The sequence below is a fragment of the Daphnia pulicaria genome, chromosome 7 (genome assembly GCF_021234035.1).
Source record: "Daphnia pulicaria isolate SC F1-1A chromosome 7, SC_F0-13Bv2, whole genome shotgun sequence".
NCBI classification, from domain to species: domain Eukaryota; kingdom Metazoa; phylum Arthropoda; class Branchiopoda; order Diplostraca; family Daphniidae; genus Daphnia; species Daphnia pulicaria.
In genome coordinates this window covers 6,030,581-6,048,496 of record NC_060919.1, presented here as the reverse complement: position 1 = coordinate 6,048,496, position 17,916 = coordinate 6,030,581, and the positions used below count along the sequence as shown (strand labels likewise).

Sequence of the window (17,916 nt, the reverse complement as noted above, 5' to 3'; positions counted from 1 at the left end):
TTACATGTCTCCCCCCCCCCATATTATAAGTGGATTGGGTCAATTAAATATGCAGTGCATTGATGACATCCATTATCATTGAATGCGGAACTAATTCCATCGGACACAGCCGTCAATCGAGTTTTTAAGTCGACAACTTTCAATAAGAAATGACCATGGCCATCAATAATATCGATCGGAATGTGTATATAGATTCTAATTATCTAATGAATTGGTGCAATTAAAATGAAAGTTGAAGCGTTTTTCTCCGACTTTGACTACGTCGTCGGACGGAGTTTCTCGACACAGTCGATTGACAATACCAGGAAATGAAGAAAGAGAATAGAAAATAAAAGTCAACTTATTGATCGACATGGCGTTGTGTGTTTTCAGCGACCTGGTCTAAAGTCTACACACACACACACATATACTTTATACGTCAGTGCGTCAGTCATTGAAATTATTGATCGACCTTTGGGTCCGCGGGACGCAACTGCTCCTGCTGGGAGAAGGACTCACCAAGTTTCTCTCTATTATTATATGATCCAAAACATGACAAAATGTTAGATCCTTTCAATCAAGTCCGTTAGATGGGTCTGCCAGTTGCCATCTCTCGCCTTTTTCTGCTCCCACCAACTTATATCAAAAAGCTACCAGCGTGAAAGCTGAAAGAAAAGAAATAAAAAGAACTTGCACGTTCTAGTGTGCTGTGTGCCAGCCCAGGGACAAAGGAATAAAAAAAAAGTCCTGGGCAAAATACAAAAAAGAAAAGAAAAAGAAAAGAGAAGCCAGCAAAGCTACAAGAAGTTTTGGCCGGGTCTTGTGCTGTGCTTGTGCCGAGAGAGAGAGAGTCTAGAGTAGTAGTAGTAGTATAGTAGTAGTAGTCGTCTCTATAGTATATATAACATGCACAAGGGTTGAACTTCTTTCTCTTCGGGACCAATCGGGCCAGGCAGGGCCCCAGCCTATAAGATAACGGAACGCGGGAGTCAAAAGGGGTAGGGTGGTAGGGACCCACCCACCTCCCGGTTTTTCCCTCCTTTGCCCTCCTTTCTCTGATGGGCACGGCGGAGATATTGAGCGCGGCCATGGTTGGGAACGGACGTGCGCGATCCCGGTGCGGCGGCGATGCGCGTCAGCCTGGCGACGGCGACGACGACGACGTCGAGCGGTGAGGAGATCCTTGGGTGTTTTTTTCCGCTCGCGGCTGCTCCTCACTCGACAAGTGCCGACTGCCACCGCCGGATCTTTTTCTGAGGTTGGCCGCCGCCCCCCTCGCCTTGCGTTCCCGATGTGCGGCTTCAGTGCAGTGCGAATTATTGGAACGCAGCAGTTAGTGACTGAATTCAACGAGAAGACGAAGACGGCAAGCGGCGGCAGCAGCGGCCGACCGGGTGGACATTTTTCGCCTTGTTCCGTCCTACTCACCTCCGGCCCAGCATTGTCGACGGTGCCGTCGCAACAACCAATCAGACAAGTGAGAAATCGACCGAGACCACATCAGCAGGACGTGGTCGTTGCAATCCGACGTAACAGTTTCGCCCTGTAGCTGCCGCCGACTTCTCCCCCCCCCCTCCATTCAGTCCCCCCTTTTTTTTTATTCCGGTGACGGCCAAGCTTCAACAAGAGCAGCCGTAGTCACGGGCTATAGGGCTGGGGGTTCCGGATTTTTTTTTTTTTTTTTTATTATAATTTTTTTTTTGTTTTGTTTTTGATTTAAAGTGAAAAAATCCCATCGAAAAAAAAAATTTGTGTTTGGGTTCAACTTTCCTGGAATTTTTTTTTTTTTTTTTTTAGTTTTTTTTTATTTAATTTGAATTTGGAAAAAGTCAAGTGATATTTGTCAAAGTGGAGTTCACGCAAGATCAGCACGACCAACCGGATCACCACCACTTCGTCAGCCTTCACCACACGAACCCACACCACAAGATGTCGGACGACGGCAAAGGTTACGTCCTCTCGCCGGAGGAGGAGGAATGCCTCAAGGACCGCAAGTGGTGGTGCTTCCTCCTGTCCAGCATCTTCACCTTCCTGGCCGGCCTCACGATCGTCCTCATCTGGCGCGGCCTGTCCATGATCTGCTGCCGTAAAGACGCTTCGCCCGAGTACAGCCAGAGTGACCTCAAGCAGCAGAACCTGCCCAAACCGCCGCGCCAAGCCAAGGAGGAGTTCGAAGGCACTTTCGTCACCGACGCCAAAGACTGGGCCGGCGAGCTCATCTCCGGACAGACCACCACTGGACGCATCCTGGTGAGTTTCTATCCATCCATTCAATCAAATAGATTCCAAATATAGGCCTACGATACAAACTGTTTAATACATGCGGAAATCATTTCGATGGGCTAAAGAAACGCGTGACTGCTGCGTTAGGGGGGGTCGATAGCGTGTCAAGGTAGTAGAGACGGCCAACTGTGTCGTCGGTGGTGGCCCATTGTCTTTGGCGTATATATGAGGTCACGCGTCACGAGCACATCAGAGGGCAGACGAAAAAGCCCACTTGAATTCCCAGCGCTTTTCTCAACATCAAATCCCGGCCGGCAGAGATGGTACTGGCGAATTAGAAAAAGGAGACCGAGACAAACCGTGTGTGTGTGTGTGTACAGCAGCACAGCCAATATGTGTGTGTGCTGGGGGGGAAACCCTAATGGAAAATCTAAGCACACAGCCAGTGTTGTATAGGGTCGTGTATAGGCCAAATAGTTTGGCTGATGAGGCAACCCTAGAATATCCTCATCACACAGCACACACATCAGACCCACACAAATATACAAAGGAAAATAAATCATCAACATACACACCAAGTTGTACAAGTCGCATTTGTTTTTGTTGATCTAAGAAATCAAGAAAAAAGAGCTAGACAAAATATATCTAAGGAAAAAACAGCATCCCAGGAATATGTGGAGCACATCACAGCTCTATAGCTTTCTCTCACCGAGTTGTGTATATTTCTTATTGATCGCCAGCCGGATCGATAATTCGTCTCTCTCTCTCTCTTGCCCGTGCGTTGCAACTCGCTGTGTGTCTGTGCTCAAGCTATAGAGATGCATGCGCCTGCTGGTGTGGGCTCTCGCTCTCTCCTCTCTCTCTGTGTATAATGTGTGCACGGGTCGGCCAGCACAGTCCCCGCTCTCTAGATGTGAATTCATTCAAAAGAAAAAAAAAGCCTAAAAGTGGATAGAATTTCGCTCCGTCTTTCCATCATCGTCTTGCAGCAAGTCTGGAGAAAGAAGAATTCTTGTTGTGGGGATTTATTTGAGTAGTATTGGCACCTTCGTTGCTGGATGCGGGGCTTCTTCTTCTTTTGACTTTTCCCTTTTTTTGGGTGGGGGGGTCGTTGAGACGATGTGCGTTCTCTCCTTGTGCTGTGCGTTTAGTTTTATAGTTTCTCCCCTTTAGAGTATATAGACTCTATGTGTGGTGTGTCCCAATCAATACTGCGTCAGCTGTTTTACACACACACAGCACAGCACAGCACATAAAACGCGTAGTAGAGAGAGTGAGCCGGCCCCCGAGTCCGAAACGGGTGGCAAAATATATAAGAGCGAGACAAAAAATCATCGATAGCCAGGCGCTCAATATAACGACGAAGAAACCAAACAAAACGGACCCGGCGCGGGGCAATAATCAATGAAACTCTCTCTACAAAAAAAGGTTTCCCCCAAAAAAAATAAAATAAAAAAGGGAAAATATTTTTTTTTTGTTAGTTCCCAATTTTCTCGACAGCGCAAATTCAATTGGACACGAAGAAGAAGACAGTTGCGATCTTTAAAAAAATAAAAATGGCGCCAGCCTATATAGTGTCTGGCAATGAAATCAAGGAGCAGAGAAGACGCGCGAATATAAAAATGCCTATAGCGCTTATTATTTCTCTCTCTTCGAGTGTCGAATCAAATATCTATAGGCCTTTAGCTTTTTCCCCCAACCCATCCCTCACATTTTCAACGTCTTTGATCTTTCTGTAAAGGCTCCAAAAATCCCCCCTTAACGATTTTATATGATGTATCGCTATAGACTTAAATAGGACCTCGATATATAGATATCCTACCAATGGCCTATTATTATTACATATTATATAAATCTAAGCCACATTTCCCCGCAAGTCTAAATGCCTTCATAATTTACTCTATATTTCTGATTGGCCAAAATGATTGCCAGTAGAAATTCCAGCATCATCCCATCCAATCCGCTCGAGTATTATCTTTTATGAGTGACTATAAGTTTATATAGTCACGCCTTTTGTCATCATATAGAAAGTAGCTTCTGATTATGTTATTGTTGTCAATTTTATACATGTTATTTCGACCCGGCGCTATGTATGTATGATACAAACACACAGGGAGCCCAAAGGCCAGCAGGCCAGCGCCCAGCAAAGAGACGAGAGAAAAGCGGTTGCGTCTGTGGGCCGCAAGCGCGACATCGATTGATCCGCGCGCGCCCAGCCCCGGCAGCGCATCTCCAGCAGCAGCACACACCGCTGCTGCCCAGCACTGCTGCCGCCGCGTCTGTTATATTATATCCTATACCGTTGAGAAACGACGCGCAGCACGCGCGGAATCTTGTGCAACATTTTGCCGGGCTACGCGCAGCAGGAAAACAAAAAGAGGCGGAGTGTAGTATAGACTGGGCTGGCTGACTGCCGGCCACTGCACAGTCTATACTGCTGTAGAGATATAGCCTATATACGACGAACATGTAATAATAATCAAAAGAAAGAGAAAAGCTATAGGTCAATGCCGTCTCTAGCTATACATATAGGCTATATACTAAATACACGCGGTCGCCAAGACAACTGATGCCGCTGGCGGATCAAGAAATAATCAAAAAATAAAGACAGCACACAGCACACATAAGAGATTATACGTTGATCAAGTCTTTTCGGCGAGGGTGGGGGGGTTCGCCAAAGTCTAGATAGATTTGACGCGTGGTCGTACTGAGATGTCTTGCAGGAAGTGATGGAAATATTTGTTAAGACTCTCTTCGCTGCTGTTATAATACAGCCAAGAGACTATTGGGGGTAGGCCCTATATAGGGCTTCGTCTGTGTCTATATAATAATCTGGCGGCCAGAGTACTAATTTGCCGGGCATGCGGCAAGGCATGTGGGCCAGCCAGTTGTGACTATAATAGTCATCTATTGGGGTAGATATAATATATATTACATATATATTCGGGCACAATTTTGATATGTGTGGTGCTGCGGAGAAAACGAAGAAGAAGCCGTGTGTGCTGGATGCAGTCGACAGCAGCCAGCGCAGCAGGGATATATAGGCGGCCGGCCGTTATGAAATGCAGCACCAATCAATACCGCATATATAGTATATAGCCCGTCTGTGCGCAGTACTCTTCACTGCTGCTGCTGCTATCCTCCAAAGAGCTGCTGCTGCTATTATGTATCCTATATCTAGGATTCTCCTACTTCCTCTATAGATATTCGACATGTCATCGGTCGAGTGCTGGTGGGCCGTCCAGCCTATAGAGAGAGAGTATATAGGATAGCTAGTCGATCGTCCTCTTGGCACACGCCAACGTTCAACGTGTGTCACGTATAGATATACTTTATGGTGAATATTTCTGTCGATCGTTGAGACTATATAGATGTCCTTACATATATATATGTGAACGAGCTTTATAAGAAACAGACGTGGGTATAAAAGAATAAGAAAGTAACAAAAAAAAGGAATCCTTGGCTATCATCAACTGCGGATCAATAGATGGGGGGGGGGGGGGGACGAGAAATGCTGTAAAAATACGAAAAAAAACAACAACCGAAAAACCCCAAAAAGGGAAGAATATATGGAACAAACTTGGGACCTTGTTGTTGTGTAGATACACACAACAGCTGCCATTGACTTTGGCTTGATATAAAAGCGTGGCTATACATCAAACGACTCTAACACGACATTCAAATCACCCAATCAATAGATGTGTATATAGCGCAGTCTAGAAATATTTATACTATACACAGCGCACACCATTTTCCGTTATACATATAATCACTCTCCATTTATCCATAGCAGTCGGCCGTTATATATTTTGTGTGTATATTATAGACGTACAGACACGGAATTCTTTCGATCTGGAGCTATATGGAAGGGGTTTTAATCTGTCACTTTATGCTGTTCTGAAATAGTTATTTTATTACGTGATCTCTCGTCTGCTGTGCTGAGAGAAACACACATTTTTGCCAGATGAAAAAGCGTCAAGGAAAGGAAAAGAAACAGAAAGAAATGAGACCCACAACTGCTGCGTTGATTCCCCCCAGCAGCAGCAGCACGGCGGCGGCCCAGTCCAGCAGCAGCATGCAGCGGCAGCTGAATGAAAATAGAACTCGCACTCGTGTGTGTCTTAGCCCCCCACCACCACACACTGGCGCGCTCGCCAGTGTTCCTCATTTCTCACGTTCCAGCAGCTGGTTACAATTTTCCGCAGCCTTTTCTCTCTAATGAAAAATGTTCTGCTGGAAATAAAACAGCGCCCACTGTGCCTACTATATATGAGCCGCGCGTGTATAGATAATATATTCGACGCTTTTTGATTGAATTAACATCGTCATATACTAGCATCTGTGGAATTTGCGTCTATTATAAATCATCAGTTGGGTAACAAAAAACTAGTACCCCACATGCAAAAACAAAAAGATGATTACACGGCGAGAAAATGGATGAGACAAAAGCTTTTCTTATATAAGAGAGAGAGAGCCAAGAGGTCGCCATTGTTGATATGCGCGTCGCTAGCGCTCACCTTTGGCCTTCGTCGTCCTTCATTATTATATATCGGAGCGGTGAGTGCCGGGGGGTGAGCACACAGCAGCAGCAGGCATTGCGCAACACACATACAGGGGCCATCCTCTTCCGTCTCGATTGGGGGAGCTACTGGGGGGGTTCGACCGGCATCAATTGAGGGGACGACGACGATAGCGGCGCGTGAAGCGGAAGAATGAGTGACTGACTGACTGGCAAAGCCGATGAGATAAGGAAACTGCGAAAAAAGAAAAGAAAAGGAACCGAATAACACATCAATGCGTGTAGTATAGGTCGTCATGGTAACGCAGCCCCTGATGCCAAGTGTGTGTGTCGTGAAGAAGAAGAAGAGAGATACATCCGCGAGCTGCTGCGTTATATACACACGAACCTTTTTTCCTTCCGGCTCCTCCTCCTCTTCCTTCTTCTTCTTCTTCTTCTTTCAACTTTTTCTTTCTCTTTCTGTGGGCTATTGCTGCTGTGTGTGTGTGTGTGTGCTAGACTGCGGTTGCCTTATCATTGATTTTTGACTCCAGTGCACGCTGATCCTTTTCGTTCACAATCTCCTTGTCATCATCGGCAGCAGCAGAGAGCGGAGAAAGAGAAAAAAAAGTAAAATGGGAAATAAAATTGTCTATAGATATTATAGAAATAATATTACAGACGACCGCCGGACTATATATTTATAGAATAAGTTACAATATTTATAATTGTCAAAAGAGAACAGACATTTCATCTTCCATTTCTCCGGCTGTATTATTATTAACTAAGAAAAAAAAGGAGAGAATATATAGACAAACCCCAAAAAACATGCAGCTCATCTCGAAATAGTTTCGTTCCAAAAAGTTGTGTTGCAGTCCCCCCTTTTTTTTTCGCTGCTCACAAATGTTCCTCGATACGTTTTTACGTATTAGAGCGCCGCTCGGCGGCCAGAGCGCTCAGCCACACCGTCCTTGTGCTACTGCTGCTGCGCTGTATGGACGATATTCAAATCTAAATACATCGCTCAAATAAAAAGTGTGCTGCTGCTGTGTACATAGGAGAGCTTTTCTAGACTCTTTTCACCAGAAAGTTGTGTGTTGTGTTATATAGTAGTATAACGCGCAGACAAACCCCACATCTAAATACACACCCACATTTCATATGTATACAGAAGAGACGATCATCTTATACACACACACAGCACACATTGGCCTTTTATGTATAGACAGATCGGCGGAGACACACGCACAAAAGGGGCTTTTCATACATCAATTTGGACGAAAGAAGAAGAAGACTTTCGCAGACACTATATTTCTATTCTATATGGTATGATTATTGGGCTGATATGCCTGTCGATTTAGACAAGGAGGGATCATCCCTGGCTGTCTATATTCACTGCATTTATAGTTGTATAACGTGATGATATCTGTCTCTATACATTGATAGGTATTGTATACATGTAGTATAAAATAGATCTAGATAAGAGATAGAATCGTCTGTGCATAGGTTTTTTTGGAACGGGCGGTTTGACGATTTGAAATTGAATTTTCAGACGTTTCATCCCAAATGCGGATGATATAAGTCGGCGTGCAAACAGGAGCGCAGTAGCAGCATATATAAGGAGCCTTTTTGTTCACTTTCTCCTCTTCTTCTCTACTCTTCTAGCTACTCTCTCTCTCTCTCTTGTGTGTGTGTGTTTGTTCACTGCCCTCATATTAGGCAAGTGCCACGCCCTCTCCAGCCGGAGGAAAAGTGGGGTGGTTAGCATTAAGTGCTCCCGCTGCGTCTTTGATTTGCAATGCAGCAGCCAGCCCAGCCCAGCCCAGCCCAGCTATATACTCGTGTGTGTGTATGTGTTTTGCTGCTTGGCCCTGCCTGCAGTGGTTATTATATGCGTTGTGGGAGGAGATGCAAAAGAACCCGAGAAACCCCCTCACCCTGAAGAAAGAAAGGAAAAAACAAAACAAACAAAAAAGAGATGGGAAGCCACATGAAGCGTGCGATGGCACTGCTGCCGAAGGCCTTGCCATATTTCACGTCACTCTGGCCCATAATAAAAACGAATATAATCGCTGGGGGATTATCAACATTCTCTCCTTCTCGCTGTGTGTGTGTGCATAGATGATGTGGAATACATAAGAAGAGAGACAGGAAAAAAAAGTAGTATAGTACCATATAGTACGCCGGACATTTTGGCACCGAGAAATATAGTATATCTCTCTCTAGATAGTATATGTATATAACCAACGGCGTTATTCTTTTGCTCTTTTATGTACATCAGCACGAAAAAAAAATAACATTTCTGTCGAATAATATCGACATAGAAGAGAGAGCTGTGCTGCTGCTGCATTTTGATAGATATAGCATTTTGATAGATATATCTTGGACTTCAATCATGATCGATCCGCATATAAATCCTATAAGATACAAATCAAACGGTTATTCTATCTAATATAGATCCTATTCTAAAAGGTTGCGATTAAATATATTTGGCCAAAAAATCTATCAAAAATAGCTTGATCGAAAACGTTGCAAACTATAGCCTACACATCCATCTTCTATGATGTCTAGTTTCTTTTTCCTCTTTTTAATTATAACATGTACGCACAGCACACACAACATGAATATAACGACAGGGGCTATAGAAAACAAGGGAAAAGATTGCACCATCGAGAGCTTTCAATCACAGTGGCATTGTTGTGCGCTGTGCTGTGCTGCTGCTGTATACCAAGAAAAGGGATGACGCCAACTGCTGCTGCTGCTGCATGTGGCAGCATCAGTAGTATACGGCTCTTGCTCTGCTACCCCCCTCCCTCTATATAAGATGTGAACGGAGCGATTGTTCGCCGACTCTCATTCGTCCCTCACTGCTATACAACCGAGCCGAACCGACACAATCGGCTCTGCCGCCACTGCTGCTCTTCTTTTTTCCTCATTCCGCTCTTGTTCCTCCTCCTGAGAGAATTCGCTCGATTGCTGCTGCATCAGCCTGGCGCAAAAATGATATCTAGACCAAGGCCTATAGCACTATACAGTCCCAGCACAGCACACACGACTCCTTTTCTTTCCGTTTTATAAATTTAGGGCACAGCAGCAGCCAGAGAGAGAAAGAGGATCCTGTCCGTCACGGTGTTTCGACCAAGGAGTGCAGCACAGCAAAGGAATAAGAAAGCTCTAGATACTGCTGGATGTGTGTGTGTGTGTGCTGGCTGTTTATATACGTGCCGTATGCATTGAATATATAGCCAGGAAAGAGAGAGAGAGTGAGGAACGGAGACGAGCTGCTTGCTGTGGGGTGCTGTTGGGGGTATTGATCGAGTGCATTGGCCCTGTGCTGTGGCTGCTGCTGCTTCTGGTCTGAGCCTCGACCCGACCTCCGCTCTCTCAGTTGATGGAATAAAAAGAAGACGACGTCAGCAGAAACTCTAGACTCTCTTCTATATAGCTCTGCTCTGTACAATCTCAAGCGAGAGCGAGCGAGAGCTAGTATAGCCTACGATATAGCTTTGGATGCTACTATACACACTGCACAAGAAAAAGAGAAGAGGGAGACACACACACAGATATTTTACCTTCTGATGCTGTCGTATATATATAGGATAGAAAGAGAAGAGATACGTAGAGAGAGTTCAAACGATCTTTGGCTTGGGCTGTAATTCATCACAATCATCAATCTTCCCTTGGCCTTTTCCTACAGATATCTCTCTGCCTGTGTGCACAACTCTTGTGCTGCTGCTGCTGTGCACTCTGCCCGGCCGTTGTGTGTGTCCGTATATTAGATGATATAGAGACTATATCATCTCTATCCCGGAGACACACACACACTATATATATGTGCCGGGCCAGCCAGCCAACAGCTGTGACGCCATCATCAGTTTAAAAGCTGGAAGGGAGGGAAACCTTTGATGTGAGGAACCGATGAGAGCCAAAGAAAAAGTCCGTAATGTGGAAGACTATATTGAGTTATGTGTCCGTGAGTGCCAAGCGCGGGCATTATGTGACGACTATAGTGTTCTCTTTTGCACTCGCCCATCTTCAAAAGGGGCTTTTGTGCTCTAGAGTGAAAACTCGTACACAAGAAGAAGAAGAAAGGATGGAAACATACATATACAGTAATAATCTACGCAATAAAAGCCAAGACAGTGTATACATATAGGACTATTGTACATGTATGTCATTCAATTTAGTTTTTTTCAAACATTTCTTATAAAGCCGATCCACTGAGATTGAAGGAAGAAATGGTCAGCTGTTATTTTATTACGTCACCAAGTTGTATAATTATATCTAGGTATAAGCACTCTTTGGAAACAAACTCGGCACGGACTTGTAACAACAACAGCAGCAGCACGAGCTGTAAATGACACACACATTTGCAAAGTGCCGTGGATGCGTAGCCTATATATTTATACATATAATACAAACTGTATACAAAAGCATAGATAGTGTGTGATGTATGTTAACTGCTGCCCCTGCTGCTGTGACAAATAAAAAAGAATCCCCCTTTGGCTCACCGTTTGCTGTGTGCTGGAATATAGCCTACACCTACTAGCTATATACCAGATAGACACACAGATAGAGAAAGAGAAAAAAGGAGCAGCAGTGCAGTATACACTTGAGGTTGTGGTTAACTTGGCGTGTAAGAGGATCCGGGACTATCCGCGGCGCTGTCTATATAAGCTCGTGACTGGAAAGCGCCAAGTCTATTATTGGTTTGCGCCATAGGAGAGCAATCGACGATTGCTGCTATGCCATATCAAATAAAAACAAAAAATAAAATAAAATAAAAATCAAACAGCAAAACACAAAATATACGAAAGAGTCTATATAGCTCTGCTCTGCTCTCTCTCTCTCTCTGTTTTGAGCTCTCTATAAGTCCCGGAGACGTGAAGAAATTGAAAAAAAGCCGCGCATAACATGACGCAAGAAAATAACAAACAAAAAAACAAAGAGCAAATCAAACACGATCGAGGATCGAGATATTATTATAGAGACGAGAGAGAGAGGCACAGCATTTGTGTGAAGACTCGCTCTTAATAATAATATGGATGCTACTGCTATTCTTCTTTTTGCACAGCACAAATAATTGGAAATTGAACTCTATATGACAGCTGCTGTGGTGGAGAGAGAGCTAGAGCATGTATATCTCTCTGATGCTGCCGGCAGCCGAGTCAAATGTCAATTGCTGGGATGATTGCATCTGTCATTGCCAAATGCTATGCAGCAGCAGTCGAGTGCGTGGGATCTGTGCACTATGGGGACTATATGTACAGATAGATCCTCCAACAATATAATAACGGGAGAATAATAATATATCTATGCACAGCAGACAATATACATGATGAACTCTCGATGAGATATAGCTCTTGGGGATATTATACATATAGCATCGATTGCGAACCGAACAAATAGAAATACGAGGTGGTCCCCTAATAGTATATAGTCGATTCGAATCCAATATAATATAGACGAATAATCAATTTTCACGCGCTAATGAACGACATTGTTTTTTTATTTGATGGCCAGGTGGTACTCGTGTTTGTACTGAGCATCGCGTCCCTCATCATTTACTTCATCGATGCATCCAGGTACTATATAGCTATATATAAAATTATACATGTCCCCGTGTTTTTTTCTTTATTCAAACCGGTGTCTGCTGATGTTGATTGATTATAATCTATAATATTTTTCTCCCGCGTCTCTTTTTGATATCCATCTTCATCAGCGAGGGTGTCGAACAATGCAAGGAGTGGTCGAGCAACATGACGCAGCAGATCGACCTCGCCTTTAATATATTTTTTATGGTCTACTTTTTTATCAGAGTAAGTTCAAATTGGCCATTTGAAATGCGGCTGGCTGCTGTTTGGTTATTTTTCATTTTGAAAAATGTTCTCGATTATTAGTTCATCGCCGCCAGCGATAAATTGTGGTTCATGTTGGAGATGTACTCTTTCGTCGACTACTTCACGATACCTCCCTCGTTCGTGTCCATCTACTTGGACCGGACATGGATCGGTAAGATCCGCTCAATTCAAATTCGATCGATGCGTGAAACAATTTAAAAAAAAAACAAGACAAAATGACGAACTTTGTCTGTGGGCTGGGCTGTGTATAGGTCTTCGATTTCTTCGTGCTTTGAGGCTGATGACAGTGCCGGATATCCTGCAGTACCTTAACATTCTCAAGACATCCAGTTCCATCCGCCTGGCCCAGCTGGTCTCCATCTTCATTTCTGTTTGGTTGACGGCCGCCGGAATCATCCATTTGGTACGTATATGTCATAATCGACAGCATCGTGTGTTGTCAGGATCGTGTGCTGATGTTTGACGGATGATATGCTGGGCATTGATACATACCAACATTTATTCGATTGGAAATTGTGTACATAGCTGGAGAATTCCGGAGACCCGCTCGACTTTAACAACCCGCATCGGTTGTCCTACTGGACCTGCGTCTACTTTTTGATCGTGACCATGTCGACGGTCGGCTACGGCGATGTCTACTGTGAAACGATCCTAGGTCGGACGTTTTTAGTTTTCTTTCTACTCGTCGGCTTGGTAAGTTCCACCATTTTCAATTTCCAATTTTTTCGGTTTTTTGGTTTTGATTGATTTATTTTTATTCTTATGATTTTTTGTTTTTTAACATTTAATAATTGCAAACTTTTGATTTCGAAATTTTTTTGGAGAAAGATTTTTTTGACGAAACAAGAAATGTCGATTGTTTTGAGTGCGCTTCGTTGTTTGACAGAGAGTTGCGCAATATCAACCTCGAAGAGATTTTTGTTTTGCGATTTTAGAAATTAAAGAACGACGATGATGATTTTTTAATAACTATTCGTAACAGCTGTGTGAACGCGACAGAATTCCCCTCCCCCCAGGCTAATTAATAGTTGAAGACAAAAAGACGCTGGGATATTGATTATTTTTCCTACCTTTTCTTTTGTAAAAGTTCAAATTAAAAATAAAAATAAAAATAATCTGAGCGGGAATTCTGCCGGCGTTCAAACCTGTCACGCTTTTAAGAGATATGTCAGACTCTCCACCCTCCATGCTTTGTCCATGGTCCTACATAAAAACAAAAAAAAAACAAAAAAGAAAATTGCCCTTTGGAAATCGACGGAACGAAACATTCATTCGTGTTTATTCTTATTTCCTTATTATATTATTACATATTATGGTCTCGGTGATTGTCGTCTTGCTCGGTAGTTGGTCTCATTTTTTTTGGACATTTTTTTCTTTTTCCTCCTTTTCTCGTGAACAATAGTCCAATATTCATCATCTCTATTTCATTGGATTCGGTATCGATTTTGTCTATCTCTCTATCTCTCTCTCTATCTATCACTCTATCTATCTCTCTCTCATTCTCTCTGCTCTCTCTCTCTCTCTTTATTTTACGGATTAGATTTATCTAAAAACAAAAAAAAAACGTGGGTTTTTTTTTCCAAGCAAATATTAAAAACCAATCCAGGAATTTTATTTCATTCAAAAAATTTAGAAATTAATTTATACATTTCCCAACGAGCCTCGTACTCTTTCCGTGTTCCTCGTGACCCTCAGTGACCCCGACAACGATATCATGATTGCAATTTCGTTCCTTTTTTTTAATTGTTATTATTATTATTATTTATTCTTGCTTAATACAAAAAAAAAAAAAAAATATTACCCTTATAGTCGAGTAGAAAAACCGCTAGTTGACCGAGGAAAGTCATTAAACTCAATTATTAGAGGCCTGGGTCATCAGTATAATAGTTGTCCCCCGCTCTCCTTTTTATTTTCTTTCATTTGATCCTTTCCTCTTTCTCATTACGATGACGTCATCCCTTTTTTTTTAAAATAAAAAAGAAAAGAAAAAAAGAAAAGAAATGCAATTAACTGATACCTGGACCACGGAAAGAGACGAGTTGGCTATAATCCGCTGCTCTCGTTGTCTTTGGTGGATTGATTATTTGTTTTTCCTATTTCAAAATTCATTTCCCTGATGAAAAAAAAAATAATGATACAATAAAAAAACCACCGGACAAATCGGGAGAGGAGTTCAATTTGGGGAGGGACGATGTGAATATTGATTTTTTTTTTTTTTCAGAAAATATAAAAGTAGCTATTTTAGTAGCCCACATTATTCAAAGTAAAAAAAACCTACTTAAAAAAAAATCTATATTTTATTAATCGTATTAATTTAATCGTTATACATCATTAGTCTACGTATTTGACGTAGAGTAGTTGAAAGCCGAATTATTTTCTGTTATTCTATTCGTTCTGGAAAGAAATTAAAACTAAAAAAAAGCGTCTCACTCCGAAAAAAAAAAGAAATATGTAGAACAAAAATTTGTTTGTTTATTTTTCTAAATCATAAATTGTTTTGTTTTTATTTTTACTAACGGCTGTTCTTTATTATTACATGATTATATAGAACATATATATCTACTTCATCCCTCATAACCTAATAAACGTTCTATACTATAAAACAAGTCCATACCCCGCCAGCAAACAAAAAAAAACAATGTTGAACTAAAAAATTTTTTGGCAAAAGATTTTAGTAATTCTCATCTTTCAAATAATAAAAAAAAAAAACCCGAAAATTTAATTGGCGTTGTGATTAGTGAACCAAAAAAAAACCAAAAAACCAAGTGTGTTGGACTCTCTGTACCCATATAGGCGGTCTTTGCCAGCTGGATCCCTGAGATCACTGAATTGGTGGGCAATCGCACCAAATACGGGGGCGAACATAGAGTGGAACACGGAAAGAGGTATTGCAACTCCCATCTTCTGTTGGCTCTTTCTCTCTCTCTCTCTCTCTCTCTTTCTTCATCTCTTCTTTACTATATTCTATCGCTCTCTCTCTCTCATTCTCTCTTTTTATTCTCATTCATCGGAGAATCCGAATTCTCTCTTATACGTGACATTCTATTTTTGACAAAAATAAATCTCTCAATTTTAAAAAAAGAACATTCCATCGAGCAAACCTTTGAATATTCCCGCCTCCCACCACCACACACCACCTCTATATTTTTGATTATCAAAAAACGAGTTGATAATATACCTATATCATTTATTTAAAAAAAAAAAAGAAAAATTGAATTACAACTCGTGTCGTAGCGGCTGCATAATTTCTAATATGATTGGTGGCGTTGCACTTTTTGCATTTTTGGTTGACCCCCCCAGATTTTCTCGTAGATAAAAAAAAAACAATTAAACATTCAAACCAGCCCCTACCTTTATTCATTTTTGTATTGGATTGGATTTATTTTTCTTTCGGTTTGTTTGTGCCGATGTGTGCATAGCGAGACACAGTGATGCAACCGCTGATCGATTTTTGACATTCCTTTGGCGCTCTTCACCCATTCTTCGTGCGTGTGAATCGCCTTAGCAACTGAGTCAGAATATAAGAGAAGACAAACAGTGTGCGCGGGTACGTTTGAATAAACAAATCTACACGGAGAATGGGTGTGACTGTCGTCTATATAGTCTCCCCTCCTTTAGATATAATACCCACCACCCTATGTCGTGTGTGGGTCTTCTTTTCTTATTGACAATATTAGATCAAATGTAGTTGCGTAGTTTTCTATTTTTCGGCTCGCTTTCGTCTACACCCGAAACATAAAAAAAGCAAACCTCCTCGAAAAAATATTAATACCGTGTTGCCACCTTGATATTATATTCTATTTATTTGCCCCCCCTCTCTCTCTCTCTCTCTCTCTTTCACCGACTGTTATATTTTCATAGCCTTTTCTCTGTGTCGTCGTCGTCGTCTTTCGTGTGTCATTGGGTTAAAAAAGAAAAAGAAAAAAAGGAAAATCAGAGACGGGAATCGATCGATGAGGGACACGCCCCTACTTGGAGGGGTGGGTGGTGGGGCTGTAGAGACAAGTTTGTTGGACCCCTGTTGTCTTTTTTTAAAAATACATATTATTTGGAGAGATCAACTTGAAGGAGAAAAATAAGAACGAAGAAGAAGGAGATTGAAAGATTCGGCACGTCGCCCGGGGTCGAGGTGACAGATGCGAGTCAAAAGTGGCCAAACGTGACACATAATATTTTTCTCTTTTTTTCTTCACTTCTTCTCTTGTTATATAGTATACTTACTCTACCAGCCAATATATATAGACACATTTTAGATATTTACATACATGTCTTGTGTGTGTGTCTGTGTGTCTGTCTGTGATTGTGTACGGCCTCCCCCCACCCCCACCCAAAAAAAAAAATCGATCGATCGATCCCGTCTCGAATATTTATTTATATTTTTCTTTTTTCTTTTCTTTTTTATTCTGATTGGTTCCTTTTTTTAATTATTATTATATACTCAGTGTCCGGAAAGAGATGTAGCGTTGCAGAAACAAAGCATGGAGGGAAATGACGTGTCCATTGCCATTTATCAAAGTAACAAAAAATTAGAAATGATAATTAAGTCCAAAAAAAAAGAATTGAAAACGTTAATTTTTCAGAGAAAAAAATTAAGCGACGAAACAAGCAATCGCTCATCTTGTTATATTTCTATTAGCCTTTTAAAAAATCAGACATCAAATTGTTATATTTAAATCATGTTTTTTGTTGGAAAGTTTACAAAAATTATTTTTCAAGGGGGAATCATTTTAAAATTTTACAAAAAAATCACGCAAGGAAAAGTGAACAGTTCCGTTTTTTTTTTTTAAATTCTTAATCGCTTAAACCAAAAAAATACAAAAACAAAAAAAGTCATTTGACCAATGGGACGCTATTCCTTGTGTTCCTGCTCTGTATATATATAGGCCATCTTTGCCAGTTGTATCCCTGAAATTATTGACCTGATCGGCACTAGACCCAAATACGGAGGCACGCTGAAGAATGAACGTGGACGCAGGTACAAAAAAAAAAAGATTTAAAAAGAAACACCAAAAGAAAATTACGTGTTTTCCAGAAAAAAAAAAAAAAAAGTCTCTGAAATTATGACCTTATTTTTACCTATGATTACATACCTATTGTCATTTCCCTGTTATCCAAAAATTCCTGCGCAAATCCTCTTCCTGATTTCATTTCCGGTCAAGACATATTTTTTTTAATTCTATCTCTCTCTCTCTTCTATAAACTTCGTTATTTTTTTTCCGGAATTCTATAAATCGGAGGGATTATTTTAAATATAATAATAATTAGATATCGTCAGGGCGTGAAATTTTTGATTGACGAAAAAAACTTCAATGAAAACAAAAAAAAAAAATTAATAAAATTTCTTTCCATTTAAAA

At 41.4% G+C, this 17,916-nt stretch overlaps 1 protein-coding gene across 21 annotated transcripts in view; it reads left to right on the top strand.

Annotated features, from left to right (window-relative positions):
* Positions 1-1,761: 1,761 nt before the first annotated feature.
* LOC124349241 (calcium-activated potassium channel slowpoke-like) overlaps positions 1,762-17,916 on the top strand; it is a 35,676-nt gene continuing 19,521 nt past the window's right edge. For 12 of the 21 annotated variants that reach the window (XM_046799684.1, XM_046799686.1, XM_046799703.1 and 9 more), the window contains exons 1-7: positions 1,762-2,229; positions 12,224-12,285; positions 12,423-12,519; positions 12,601-12,712; positions 12,813-12,964; positions 13,087-13,254; positions 17,445-17,536. In XM_046799684.1, the coding sequence (XP_046655640.1) occupies positions 1,909-2,229; positions 12,224-12,285; positions 12,423-12,519; positions 12,601-12,712; positions 12,813-12,964; positions 13,087-13,254; positions 17,445-17,536 (1,004 nt within the window). In that variant the 5' untranslated portion in view covers positions 1,762-1,908. Of the gene's footprint in view, positions 2,230-12,223; positions 12,286-12,422; positions 12,520-12,600; positions 12,713-12,812; positions 12,965-13,086; positions 13,255-15,354; positions 15,447-17,444; positions 17,537-17,916 lie in introns of all 21 variants that reach the window. The other 9 variants (XM_046799693.1, XM_046799683.1, XM_046799704.1 and 6 more) reach the window with 1 other exon arrangement.